Below are 14,871 nucleotides of genomic sequence, written 5' to 3'. Positions count from 1 at the left end.
CTTCCTTTGTATTTTTCTCCTCCATTTTCTTACATTCTTTCTCTCCTTATTTTCTTTGTACTTCTTTCCTTCCCTATTTTTTTATCACTTCCGTTGGTTCTTCCTTTCTTTTTTCCCTTCTCCCTTCTTTCCTCCATCCTGTGTCTCTTCCTTTCTCCATTCCTTCTTTCCTTCCTTCCTTCCTTTCTAATTTCCTTTCCTCATTCCCTTCTTGCTTCCTCCCCTCTTTCTATCTGTCCTTCCAATTCTCCTTGTTTCCTCTTTCCTTCTTACATTCCATCGATCCTTTTCTTTTACCCTGCTTGTACTCCTTATTTCTTTCCTTCCTTGCTACCTAACTTTGTTTCCTCTCCTTCTTCCCTCAGTCCATTGTTCTTCCTTCCTTCTTTCCATCCTCCCTATCTTCCTTCTGCCCCGTTCGTCTCTCTCTCTCTCTCTCTCTCTCTCTCTCTCTCTCTCTCTCTCTCTCTCTTTTCTCTCTCCCTCCTTTCTTTTCATGTAAACATGTTTAACTCCGGTCCAGTGCAGCGTTTTATCTGAAGCATCTGATGATCTGCACAGAGCTGTGCGCCATCACTTTCACACGTTTTCCCTTTAATCATCTTTTCCTTCGCTGCTTTTTCTCCTGAACAACCTTGATTCCAGTTCAGGGTTTCCTTTATCTGAGCGGCTGCCTGTTATCGTCCTCCTCCAGATTCAGCACATGTACCGCTGTGCCAGAGTGCAGGGGCTGGACACCAGCGAAGGCCTGCTGCTCTTCGGTAAGGAGCACTTCTACGTCATCGACGGCTACACCATGACCGTCTCCAGGGAAATCAGGGACATCGACACGCTGCCGCCCAAGTAAGTCCTCTCCTCTCTGCGGCTCCGCGTCCTTTCAGAGACTTCCTGAAGCTGCGGCTGACAGACGGCACAGCGTGACGTCAGCCCTCTGGACACGGCTGGGTGATGTAATGCTCCTGATGGAGCATGCGTCGTGGAAATCAGCAGAGCTTTCTTTCTTTTTCACAAATGTATCTTTTTATGAAGCTTGCTCTGCCTTTTCCTGAGAGACGCAATTAGAAAAGAGCCAGAAACGAGAAAAAGAAGGACAGCAGATGGTTGCTGCACTTTGTAGATATTCCCCTCACATTTAAGAGTGTTGTACCACCTTTGTGACTTTTTTGATTATATCCCCAAAAAGCCAATACATTATTTATAAGGAAGCTGAAAAACAAAAATTTACATTTATCTTTACAGTCTGTTTAAAGGCCAGGTTTTTGTAAGGTGGCGCCATGACCATTTCAAAACGTCTTCCAGCATCAGATGGAACATATTGTGCTTTTTAATGCCTTCATTTTCACATTGAAATCATTCAGCTGTGGTCTTTATAAAGTGGAACTGCAATGCTTTGGTCTGAATTCCTCATTATTGTTGCCCCACAGCTCCTCTTTTACTCCTGTTCTGAAGTGCGTCTGAAAGCAACTCGTTTTGGTACCGTCTCTTTAAATGCATAGGAGGCACTTAAAGCCCCGCCCCCCTCCAGGTCACAGAGCGTTCTGCTCCACCCCCTTCGGACATTTTTGTAGCACCCTAGGAGACGGTGTAATTAACTGTGTGGGTTAATACACCTAACAACTAAACATTTTTATTTATCCACTCGTGGCTTCGCCGTTATTCAGCTTGGACTACAAAGCTGCCATTTTTTATTTCTCGTTGCGAGAAATAAAAATGGCAGCTTTCACAAAATTTAGCCAGGGTTTCCACAGGGTCTTAAAACGTCTTAAATTTGAAAATCAAAATTTAAGGCCTTTAAAAAGTCCTGAATTCATAAAATTGTCATGTTCAGGTCTTAATTTTTTTTAATAGGTCTCAAATGTCTTACGCCCCGGAGGTCTCACTTTAACAAAAAAAATTCTGGTTAACTTCTGGTTAAAACAAGTCTATTTTTTTATTCAATGAAGTTACTTGCAGTCAGTAGAGTTGCCATAATTTTACTCAAAAGTAGCGATATTTCTTAATGATATCGTTCAAGTAAAAGGAAAAAGTACTTTGCGTTGAAAATACTCCTAAAAGTAAAATTTTTCCAAAAACTTACTCAAGTAAATGTATCGGGGTATGTGTATATATGTATATGTATGTATGTATGTATGTATGTATGTATGTATGTATGTATATATATATATATATATATATATATATATATATATATATATATATATATATATATATATATATATATATATATATATATATATATGCTTTAGTCAATTTGAACACATTCACCTATTTTGCGAGTCATTTCATGACTGCTATTCTTCTGGACATTTCTGTAGGTCTTAAATTTCATTCATAATGAGAGAAAACTGCTTGAAAAATAAGACCCAAACAAAATAAAAAGATATCTATGCAGCTCTTGGAGAGACTACGTTCACATTTTCTACACACCTAGAGACTCGCAACAAAATGTATTTAAGGGCTAAAAAATTTTTTTTTGCATGATAAGTCCCCTTTAATGTGACATATATCCTTTGCAATTTAGCTAAACGCTAACAAATCTGTTAGAAACAAAATATTAAGATAAATGTGGAATAATCTGGTCGCAAAAGTGCATAAGATAAGCAATCAGCTGGTCATGGTGGATCAAAATTCAATCCAATCCAGATTTATTTCTACATTAAAAAACACCTTAATAGACCAAAGTGCTGCACAAATTAAAAGACACAAACCTTAACTTCAAAGGGTTTGATTGGCACAAAGTCATCACTGTGCACCAGCATAAGAACACGGTGGGGGCAGTATCATGCTGTGGGGTTACTATTGTTTTCCAATCCTTCTGTTTTGAACATAAACCTTTAGATGTTTGCAACATAGATGCGGCTTAGGAAAGTTTATGCTTCCAACAAAAGCAGAACAGTAGCGCTGGAATGGCCTAGTCAAAGCAAACGTCTTTTGTAGTCCAGCAGAAGAAGACAGAAAGCTGAAACTGAGCAAAAAGCTTCACCAAAGGGTTAATTTAATGCCGTGTTCCCTTATGCGACCAGGCTATTGGCTTTGCAGATGAATTATAAAGGATAAATGTGACATTAAGGGTGAAAGGGGTTTAGAAATAGTTGATTTTTTTAATTCGTTTTGGCAACTCTAAGTGACATATAGTTTCATAGCCTTAATAAAATCATACAAAACATACATCTGCAGACTTTCCACCGCACATACAAACATTAATCGCTTAATTATGAAACAAATGAATTTGTCATTAACATGTTTTATTGCAGGTTTATGTATCCTACAGTCGTTTAATACTTAAATCTTTCAATTGGAAGGTCTTCCCTTTTGATCATCCCTGTATTTGTTTGTGCTGTGATTGTTGCGTAACGTAAGCTAAAGTCTTAAGAGGGCAGAAGATGATATTTTCCACCCCTCCGTGTTTTCTGTCCAGTTTGCACGAGGCCATCATCCCCAGAGGAGCGCGGCAAGGCCAGAGCCAGCTGAAGAGAACCTGCAGCATCTTCGCCTACGAGGACATCAAGGAGGTTCACAAGAGGCGCTACCTGCTGCAGGTCGGCAGCTCACAACACTCTACACTCAGACAGCTTAGTTTATTCACTTATTCACTTTTTTTATACAGCATTCTCACTTCTTTTTTCCTGTTTTTCTTTATTATTATTATTCTGTCAGCGTCTAACTACTCCTGCATACTAAAAACCGATTTCAACTATTTTGGTATCAAGACGTTCAACTTCTTTCACCACATTACTGCTATATTTCATGGTTATGCTAACTTTTATACTTAAAATACTAAAATATTTAACTTTGTGTATTATTTTTTCCTCATTGAAATTAATGCAAATTCCTTCAAAATCTACAAGAACTTTGTGCTTTTTCACAGCTTACTATGGCTGCCTACTTTCAGCTACAAACTTCATTCAAATTTTAAAATGTTCACATAAAAGTTATGCTGACTTCACTACAATACTGCTATATCTCATGGTTATGCTAACTTTCAAATGTTAACATGTTCAAACATCCTTGAACTACCCTCAACTAGTTCAGCTTTTTCATGACATTCTTCTAATCCTTCAGCTGTTGTCCTTTCATGTTCAAATTGGTTCTTCTTTCATTTCAGCGTCTTTTTCAACTACTTTTTCTCTTCTGCAGCTTCTGCTCTAATCATTCCGCAGATTTTCATTCTCACTCGCTGTTACGCAGGAACAGCTTTTTCTAGTTGTACATGCTTTTCTGTAACTGGATTGAAAGTGATCAAATACATTCATTCATTCAACTTTTCACAACTTGTAGATCTGTTTCAACTGGAAATATGAATATAATTTACATGATAATTCCATTGGCTGTGAATTTTATTCTCCATGCTGATGTTTTACATGCACACAAAAAAAAAACGTGATGTTGTTTTAGCGTGTCCTTCTCTAACATGATAATTTCTGAAGGTTTCTGTTGTTTTAGAGTAAAACCCTGTTGTTGTTTCCCTCCAGCCCATGGCGGTGGAAGTCTTCTCAGCAGATGGGAGGAACTACCTGCTGGCCTTCCAGAAGGGAGTTCGTAACAAAGTCTACCAAAGGTACAGCCTTCACGGGGAAACTGACTGAACCCGTTGCTGCTGCGTCCGTGTTCCTGTGGGCAGGATCCAGAGACGCGGGGAGCACAGAGTCCTGCTCTGGTCTCATCTTTGGGTTTCTGCAGATGATGTAGTTCTCGCTTCAGTGTCAGGGGCCACGGGCCCTAGAAAGGCTCCCTAGGGTTCGTGAGTGAGTCTGTGGCCTGAAGGAGAGGCGTTAACGCATCTTGGTGTCTCGTTAAGGAGTGATGGTGGGATGGAGCAGCAGGAGGACTGAGGGATCAGGGCTTTGTCTGCTTCATCTGGATAAAGTCCAGGGTCCCTCTGGGAGGAGACTCTGGGGCCCAGCCTGAAACCTGAGTGATTATTTAGATATTTCTGTTTAAAAATACTGTGATGACTGGAGAGGTTCTGTGGGAAGAAGGATCTGGCTCTTCCTACTGGTCTGCACTAGATGGATTAATGGATGGATGGATAGATGGATGGATGGATGGATGGATGTCAGATTTATTTATACAGCACGTTTAATACGGATGCCTCTGTTCAAAGTATTGTACGCAGCAACGACAAAACATATAAATATGTGCATCTATCTATCTATCTATCTATCTATCTATCTATCTATCTATCTATCTATCTATCTATCTATCTATCTATCTATCTATCTATCTATCTATCTATCTAGATAGAATAACAAAGTTAAAAATGATAAAGTTCAAACACTAAAAATACTAAAAGAAAAAATATATAAATAGATAGATATAAAAGAATGATAAAATTATCTGCTCAGCTTGAGTTAAAAGCCAGTGCAAACAGGTGAGTTTTTAACAAAGACTTAACAAAGCAAAGCTATCAGGCTGTTCTGATACTCAAAGGAAGTCAGTTCCAGAGTCTCGGTGCAGCCACAGCAAACGCTCGGTTTCCTCTAGTTTTCAGCCGCCATCTTGGCACAAAGTCAGTTGATTTCCTGATCTTGTTGATCCATTCAAACATTTAAAAACCATTAATAAAATCTTTAAATGAACCCTATAGCTGACTGGAAGCCAGTGCAGTGAAGCTAACAGGAGTTATAAGCTTTTTAATTTCCTGCCTGTAAGTAAACGAGCTGCAGCGTTGTGAACTGCCTGCAGGCGATGAATGGAGGCCTGATTGAGCCCACAACACAAAGAGATGCAGTAATCCAAACGACATGTACTGAAGGCATGAATGGCACGCTCTAGATCAGCATGAGGTAGATACGGCTTCACTTTACTAAATGCAACTGGAAAAAGCTTGATTTAACAACTGTGATTACTTGCTTATCAAATTTAAAAGAGCTGTCCAAACCCACACCAAGGTTTCTAGCAGAATTAAGACAGTAGCTACTAAACTTGCCCAAGGCTGTGATGTTAAATGGATTTCCAAACACAACTATTTCAGTTTTAGTGTCACTTAGCGTTAGACAATTGTGACATCCAGTCCTTCACTTTTGTATGACATTCAAAGAGAATTTGCAAATTTCCTGAATTTGCAGGCAAATAAACTTGCAGATCATCTGCAGAACAATGAAATGAAATGTTATGCCTTCTGAATATTGACCCAAATGGCTGAAAATACAAAGAAAACAGTAAAGGGCCTGTGGTGGACCGAGGTAAAAATGCATGAGGAGTCACAGGAAATTACTCAAAAGTTGTTTTTTTTTTAACCCAAAAGCCAAAAGTACAAAAATGGTGGGTTCCAGAGTCATAAAAGAGGTAAAAAAAAAAGAAAAACAAACTTTAACTGAAGCAAACTGTGCCCAAACTAACTGACTGCACAACCATACATAACTGACCTACAAACAAATGACACACAAGGGTATATATACACTGGCTGATCAGACCAATAACACAATAGGGGTAATTAAAACCAAACAAACACACAAATGACAAAACAAAGCAGTACAGTTAAGTTTGGCAATAAACTAATCTAAGAACAACGAAAAACACACAACCTCTAAATATAAACCCTAAGTGAAATACAAAACAAAGAAAGAAAAATACAAATTCCCTCTTCCAGCAAAAGCAGGTGGAACCTTAATTTCCCCTCCCTGTATTTAGTTGATCTCAGCCCTGGCTGCCATCTTTAGTCTGGCTAAACTCCCCAGCACCATGGAAGGTAAGAAATAAAGATTAGTAACAAAAACACAAAAAAAGGTATGGATAATTGACTAAGTACAAAAGTGAACTAAATGTGCACGCTTACAAATAGACCACATGTACTTATACTAAGAATAAAGTTTTATTGCAAACTAAAGTGTGCATATACTGATTGGTAAATGAAAAGTGCATGTGTGGTACAGACTTTTAAGGTGTGGCCATTGGTTTGGCCATCACAGGGCCCAAGACAGAACCCTGTGGCACTCCACAACCGAGTGAGGCAACATCAGAGGTAGAGGGATGGATGGATGGGTGGATGGATGGATGGATGGATGGATGGATGGATGGATGAATGTTGACCAATGTTTGGTTCTCTGCAGGTTCTTGGCGGTTGTGCCGTCGCTGGCCGACAGCTCAGAGTCGGTTTCGGGTCAGAGGCCCAACACCAGCGTTGAACAAGGGTAATTAGTTTATTCATTAGTGTTCCTATAACTAGCCTTTACATGAAAAAAGCAAAATTCACAATAAGGAAATGTATTCTAAATTAATATTCATATTTTTTAATTTCAGAAATAATACTATTGTATAAATAATCTCTATATTACATGAATAAAAATATGAATTAACTTTAATCATTGTTGTTATTGTAAATATTTGTAAATTGTTGGTTATTATTATAATTGTAATTAGCTGAGGTAAAACGCCAGAATAGCAAAAAGTAAAACTGGTCACCAGAAGGAGCAGCAGATATTTTATCTTTTTCGTCTTGTCCGTCCTCATGTCCATCAGCTCTGGACTCCTCAGCACGCTGGTTGGTGAGAAGTCGGTCACTCAGAGGTGGGAGGTAAGAAGCCGCTCTCGTGTTTTGGCTCCGTAGAATCAGCGTCTGGACCGGACCCGCCTGAGCGAGCGTCTCTTTTCTGTTCCAGCGAGGCGAGATCAGCAACTTCCAGTACCTGATGCACCTGAACACGCTGGCGGGACGCTCCTACAACGACCTGATGCAGTACCCCGTCTTCCCCTGGATCCTGGCCGACTACGACGTGGAGGTGAGCGAGCGAGCGGGGACTTCATGCCGTCCATTCACGCTTCGATCGGGTTTTCCTTTCTCATTCTTCTTATTTTTTTAAAAATCAGGAACTGGACCTGAACAACCCCAAGACGTTCCGTAACCTGGCCAAGCCGATGGGCGCGCAGACCGACGACCGGCTCACGCAGTACAAGAAGAGATACAAGGACTGGGAAGATCCCAACGGTGAGATTAACAGGAAGGACAGGACGGATAAACGTGATTTATTACTTGTCTGTATGAATAAGCTAAAAAACACACTAACATCTTTTAAAATGTGTTTTCTTCTTCCTTCACCTGGTAAAGCGAGAATTCTGCATCATACTGAATGAATTACGTGTTCTGACTCTTACTCTGACCGCGTCGTCTTTTTATAATATTTGCAGGAGAAACCCCGGCGTACCACTATGGGACCCACTACTCCTCCGCCATGATTGTCGCCTCCTATTTGGTCCGGATGGAGCCTTTCACGCAGATTTTCCTCCGACTTCAGGTTTTAATCCTCACCACCAGAGCCTGACTTCTGATCTGATCAATACGAGAAATAACTGAATGGCATTGAAAATAAGTAGAGACTATTTTTTAATATAGAGCCAATTCACAACACATCTCATCACAAGGCAGTTTAAAACGTCAATTCAATCAGATCTTCTCCACCAGGAGTCCTTGAACCTTCCACAGTGGCTCTTAACTATTTTTATTATGGTATTTAAATGTAATTATGGTAATAAATGCAGGTTTAAGCAGTTTCTTCTTGGAATAATTGCTTTAATTCCCACAACAGAATGATGCTATAAAGTTTAATTTTAAACCAATATTTTTTAATTACGTTGGAAACTATAATTTACATCATTATCCATAAATATCAGCACCCCCTCTTCTCAAAATAGACATAAAAGGGAGTTTCTTTAATGATGACAACATATTTCCTACAGTAGATCTTTATCACAAATTATAACTTGTCTCTTTTCAAAAGGCCAGGCAACATTTGCGGCTCTGAACGAGTTTAATTCAAGTGGACTGTAGGAAAAATGGCTCTTTAGACGGTAAAGGTTACAGGTCCCTGATCTACACTAAGGGTGTCCAAAGTGGGGCCCAGGGACCATTTTTGGCCCCCGGACTGATTTTTGTGTGGCCCCCCAACTCCAGTTCAAAAGTGCTTTGGCCCGCAAGCAGAGCCAGTTGATGCAGATGGATCATTGTTGTTTTCAATTGGAGTCAACTTATTACAGGAAAATTAAAATATTCTTGCAAATGAAAATGTATTCACAAAGTATTCATCTTTAAATTACCACAGCTTTTAATTTCTTAGCAAATAGGACCCCATCGATACTCAAAAGTAGGCTTTGGTGCACAAAAATCTGCTTTTAACTAATGAAGTTGGATAAATACAGCCTGTGTTTTCACAGAAAGCGTGACCCAAATAAAATTTTTAATGCTGAAAATAGAAAAAATATTTTTGTTTTTTTATCAGGATGGTCCAGTATGCAAAACAACTTGCAGACATGATGATCATCTTTTAATGTGGCAAATGTGCAAAATGCTTTTTAACCTACAATGATTTCCTTTCCTACAGAAAATCTGACAAATTTGTTAATCAAAAAATTGCATGGTGGAATTTTGTAAAGCAAGTAAAAAAAAAAAAATTGCATGGTGGAATTTTGTAAAGCAAGTAAAAAAAAAAAAAAATTTTGTTAAAATTATGTTTTTTGGTCCTCGAACACTTTTGATTTGACAATATTGGCCCATGTGACAAAAAGTTTGGACACCCCTGATCTAGACAGACTGGTTTAGAAAAGAAACTGCAAAAAAGGAAATAAAAATATGTCAAATTTTCTTTAAATTTGTGTATTTGTCCTTGATTTGAGCAGCTAAATAAGACTATTTGCCAATGGAATAAGATGTTTGCTCTTAAAATAAGAACAATTCATCTCCATCTTATTTTAAGAGCAGGATATCTAATTATCTTATTTTAGGGGTAAAATACTCATTACATAGGCAAATAGTCTTATTTAGCTGCTCAACTAAACGAAAATATACTAATTTCAAGAAAACTTTACTCACTTTTAGTTCCCTTTTTGCAGTGTAGAGTCTCTCCAAGCAGCATTCACTCCTCCTGAAAGAGCGTAGAGCCACAGTGGACAGTCGTCTGCATTGTTGATGGCTTTGCAGCAATCCCTCATACTGAGCATGCATGAAGCGACAGTGGAGAGGAAAACTCCCCTTTAACAGGGAGGAGAACCTCCAGCAGAACCAGAACCAGGCTCAGTGTGAACGCTCATCTGCCTCCACCCACTGGAGCAAATCGGGCACCAAAAGCAAATATTTCTGCTTTTGGGTGTTTTTCTGTTGTTTCTCTGTTTGTCCATAAATCACACCTCAGCTGAGGCTAAAAAGGCCTCCTGCAAAGAGTGATGCTTGGTTTATTCATGAAAAGCACATTTAGAAATGCTTCACGTCAATAATTACACATATGTAGCAGTAACAAATGTAAACTATAGAAATAGTAACAATAATGTACAATTATTTTCATTCGGAAATAGTTAAAATAAATGTTAATCAAGTGGAGAGAAGAGAAAAAAATGTTTGTCATTTTCATTAAAGTCTTGGATAAATAAGTTTTCTGTAGCGGTATTGATTTTAAAGGTTTTCTTCTAAAGCCTGGGAATGAGATACTAGCTGGAGGACTTATGGACAGGATGATGGTTTCTATTAAATCTAACATTGTTTAACATCTTGTCCCTGATCAAATTCCTTATAAACAATTTAAAAAAGCAGTAAAATCTTTGATTTCTGAATCACTTCATGAGAAAATTCACTTTTCTGTGTGGGGAAAAAACACAGAAAAGAAAAAACAAATTGTAATCTAAAAAAGAAAAATGGCCCATTTTTGTCCCTTCAAACAGATAAATCTTTTAATTAAATAGAGTTTGGTGCTACTCTACCTGCTTAATTATTTAACTGATGCAAAGACCTTTCAGTGGTCTGGAAACGAGGATTTAGCCGTCTGTGTGATTTTCAGGGCGGCCACTTTGACCTGGCTGACCGGATGTTCCACAGCGTGCGGGAAGCGTGGCTCTCCGCCTCCAAACACAACATGGCCGACGTCAAGGAGCTGATCCCAGAGTTCTTCTATCTGCCCGAATTCCTGCTGAATTCCAACAACTTCGACCTGGGTGGGTGATCAGAGCAGTTTGCTTTAAGGTTCGCTGAAAAGGTCCGATTTAACGTCCGCTGCCGCTTGTGGCTCGCTCTTCCAGGCGCCAAGCAGAACGGCACCAAGCTGGGCGACGTCATCCTCCCACCCTGGGCCAAAGGCGACCCCCGGGAGTTCATCAGAGTCCACAGAGAGGTAGGAGTCCCCCTCTACTCATGACAGACAGTCTGGATACTTGTCCTCCTCCACCCTGTAAAAATTACTGCAAAATTACTTTTTTTATCCTGCAAAGTTACTTTACTATCCTGCAGAGTTACTTTACTATCCTGCAAAGTTACTTTATATCCTGCAAAGTTACTTTACTATCCTGCAAAGTTACTTTATATCCTGCTAAGTTACTTTATTTTCCTGCTAAGTTACTTTATTATCCTGCAAAGTTACTTTATTATCCTGCAAAGTTACTTTATATCCTGCAGTTACTTTACTATCCTGCAAAGTTACTTTATATCCTGCAAAGTTACTTTATATCCTGCAAAGTTACTTTACTATCCTGCAAAGTTACTTTACTATCCTGCAAAGTTACTTTATATCCTGCAAAACTACTTTATTTTCTGCAAAGTTACTTTATATCCTGCAAAGTTACTTTACTATCCTGCAAAGTTACTTTACTATCCTGCAAAGTTACTTTATATCCTGCAAAACTACTTTATTTTCCTGCTAAGTTACTTTATTATCCTGCAAAGTTACTTTATTATCCTGCAAAGTTACTTTACTATCCTGCAAAGTTACTTTATATCCTGCAGAGTTACTTTATTATCCTGCAAGGTTAGTTTATATCCTGCAAAGTTACTTTATATCTTGCAAAGTTACTTTATTTTCCTGCAAAGTTACTTTATTATCCTGCAAAGTTACTTTACTATCCTGCAAAGTTACTGTATATCCTGCAGAGTTACTGTATATCTTGCAGAGTTACTTTATTTTCCTGCTAAGTTACTTTATTTTCCTGCAAAGTTACTTTACTATCCTGCAAAGTTACTTTACTATCCTGCAAAGTTACTTTATATCCTGCAAAGTTACTTTATATCCTGCAAAGTTACTTTATTCTGGAATCCACTGCAATTCACTGAAATTCTTAAGCTGTATGCAAATGAAATTTCGTTCTGTATGCACAAATGACAATAAAGTTTGTCTAAGTCTTCAGGTTAGAGATGTTTATTTATTTATCCCCGCCCCGTGTTTCCAGGCCCTGGAGTGCGACTACGTCTCCGCCCACCTCCACGAGTGGATCGACTTGATCTTCGGCTACAAGCAGCAGGGCCCCCCAGCGGTGGAGGCCGTTAATGTCTTCCACCACTTGTTCTACGAGGGTCAGGTGGACATCTACAACATCAATGACCCTCTGAAAGAGACGGCCACCATCGGCTTCATCAACAACTTTGGGCAAATCCCCAAACAGGTTAGGAGCTGGCTTCCCACATGACCGTCACCCTGTAGTCTTACTCTGCGGCGGCTTTAACAGATGATTGTTTTTTTTCTTTCTGTGTTTCAGCTGTTTAAGAAGCCTCATCCTCCCAAACGCGTCCGCAGTAAAGCCAACGGCGACGCGGCAGCCGTCCCTCCCAGCTCCAACAATGACAAGATCTTTTTCCATCACCTGGACAATCTGAGGCCTTCTCTGGCTCCGGTCAAAGGTGAGAATTATTAAGACTGTAATCCCCGTCCCTTTGTTTTAAATGTTCCATCTAACCATTTTATTAGGGGATATTTTGTATTTAACTTGCACCTAAATAACCTTTTTTTGGCAATACAATGTTAACATGGTTGTCTTATAGTACATTCTACATATTTTGGTCATTATTTTGACAAATTAGTGCATATTTGTTGAAATCCTAAGTTTGTGACTAAAATCGCCCTCCTAGGGTTAAACGGTCCTCTTGCATTGAAATTAGAATCCAGATTTCTATTAGTTCAAAAGATTCTGTGACATAATTTGGAGAAACTGACCTCAGTACCGCAGTCGGAATATGGCAAGCCCATTTAACATTTAATCAGTAAGTTTAACAATTCGGAATTACAATTATAAGATACCTGTACCGTGATTTTGACTCGTCACGTCACTGTGACTAGTTTGAATTTTGATTTAAGATATAGCTAATGTCATTCTGATAAGTCACAACTAAATTACTGATAGCTATTAATGAAACATAAATGGCAAAATTGCTTAAATCCTCCTTGGCAAAACTGAGTTACAGCAATCTGTAATTAGAGTTTTGACTAGGCAATATTATGTTGCGGATATCAGTAATTAATATCCAGTCTAGCGATTAAATGTTAATTGGCTTGCCATATACCTGTCTCAGAGGCAGACTCTGCAGCTTTGTCCTGAAACCCGTATATGCTGCCTCTGACTGAACACACTTAGATGTTACAAGTTAGTGTAATAATAATAATAATAGTAGTGCATCAAAGAGTCAGGATAAAGTTATGGGAGATTAATATGAAACCTAAAGCCAATATTGCTTTGCACTGGCTGCAGTCTGTGCATAAATAGTGAGGTCCACATAAGTAAACGACCCTTTGGGAAGATGTTGCATTGAAAAAAATAACTGGAATCAGTGACAGAAGAAGAAGATAACAGTTTGAAGTAACACATGTCGGTACATGACAGGTCTGTTGCTTACGATAGTTATTTTAATTTGTTTGTCGAATGCCTAGTTTTTTTCAAATTAGCCTTGAAAAAACCCCTGGAAGCTGCTGAAAACTGATGACATGACTTAGGGAGCAATCGCATGGCACGATGGAGATCCAAGATAAAAGCAGTGGTTTTTATGGTAATTTGTCCTGTTAGATGGAGGAAATGTTGTCTGAGACGAGGACCTGAGAGATCTAATGGACCGGCACCGTACCCACAGATTTAAAAGCCCGCTGTGGTCAGCCCTGTTTGCCTGTAAATCCCCACAGTGTTAAATGACCATCCGGTTCTGACCCACATTCTTTTTTATGCAGTTATTCCCATTTCTTACCACAGCTTTGGCAATAGGGAGCATTTAGTGAACGGGACCAGCTAAAAGTCTCACTTTTCAGCCACAAAATGAGTCGGTGTTTTACTTGTGAGGGTTTAAAGGAACCATAATGATGGCGTTGGCAAAGCATCATTTCAGGCACGTTTCATAGAGACATATATACCCCCTCTCCCATTTCCCTTCCCAAATCCTCCATAGAGGAACTTTGGATTATGTAAGATTGCTCACGCTGTCCTTTAGCTGGCATGCATCTAGTCGACTTATTCCCGTTCGAGAAATTTTATCAGGGAAACAATCTGTTTACAAAAGCCGGATATGTGATTTCCATTAAAGACGGGTCTAAAGTATGGAGGACCAAGTCTTCCATATCTAAAAATAAATACAGAAATAAATAAATGCTCAATAAATAAATAAGCATACAATTAATTGCCACCAAATTAATAAATGTAGGTAGAAATTAAATTATACAGTGAGACATAAATGTATATGTCTCTTTTAATTAGCTTATTCTTTTATTCGCCTTTGTAATAATTACCTTATTTATTTATTGTGCGTTATAATCTTCAACTTTATTTATTAATTACTTATATTTTTTAAGTATTTATTTTTGTGCATGTTATAATATTTTTGTCTGTTTTATTCTTCCTTTGTATTTTTTTACCCTATATATTTCTGTGATGCTATTTATTTCTGCCTGTCCTTTTTACATTTCTGCCTGTCCTTTTTACATTTCTGTATGCATTTCTGCCTCATTATGCAAATGAGGAGGGGCTGTGTCTTAAGGGCTCAACTTCTTCCCATTGGTTGGTTAGCATTTTACTGCATCGGTCAAATCTACATGGCTTTTCCCCGCACTAAAGCTTAAGTAATGTCAAACTCATCAGGCAGACGTTCAGTGTCCAACCTCTTAAGGAAAGCTGCTAATAGACTGGAAGAATTAGAACGCTGTA

General features: G+C 38.7%; 1 protein-coding gene across 7 annotated transcripts in view; it reads left to right on the top strand.

Moving 5' to 3' along the window:
• The window catches only part of wdfy3 (WD repeat and FYVE domain containing 3), a 161,496-nt gene that overhangs the window by 121,383 nt on the left and 25,242 nt on the right, over positions 1–14,871 (top strand). For all 7 annotated transcript variants that reach the window (XM_036144345.1, XM_036144346.1, XM_036144341.1 and 4 more), the window contains 12 exons: positions 695–843; positions 3,419–3,539; positions 4,473–4,558; positions 7,053–7,133; positions 7,462–7,516; positions 7,602–7,721; positions 7,810–7,927; positions 8,128–8,234; positions 10,764–10,917; positions 11,002–11,093; positions 12,142–12,354; positions 12,448–12,589. In XM_036144345.1, coding sequence (XP_036000238.1) covers positions 695–843; positions 3,419–3,539; positions 4,473–4,558; positions 7,053–7,133; positions 7,462–7,516; positions 7,602–7,721; positions 7,810–7,927; positions 8,128–8,234; positions 10,764–10,917; positions 11,002–11,093; positions 12,142–12,354; positions 12,448–12,589 — 1,438 coding nt within the window. The remainder of the gene's footprint in view (positions 1–694; positions 844–3,418; positions 3,540–4,472; positions 4,559–7,052; positions 7,134–7,461; positions 7,517–7,601; positions 7,722–7,809; positions 7,928–8,127; positions 8,235–10,763; positions 10,918–11,001; positions 11,094–12,141; positions 12,355–12,447; positions 12,590–14,871) is intronic.

The sequence above is a fragment of the Fundulus heteroclitus genome, chromosome 12 (genome assembly GCF_011125445.2).
Source record: "Fundulus heteroclitus isolate FHET01 chromosome 12, MU-UCD_Fhet_4.1, whole genome shotgun sequence".
Lineage (NCBI taxonomy): Eukaryota > Metazoa > Chordata > Actinopteri > Cyprinodontiformes > Fundulidae > Fundulus > Fundulus heteroclitus.
Note: the sequence above shows the minus strand (reverse complement) of the source record. Positions and strands in the feature narration are given on the sequence as shown.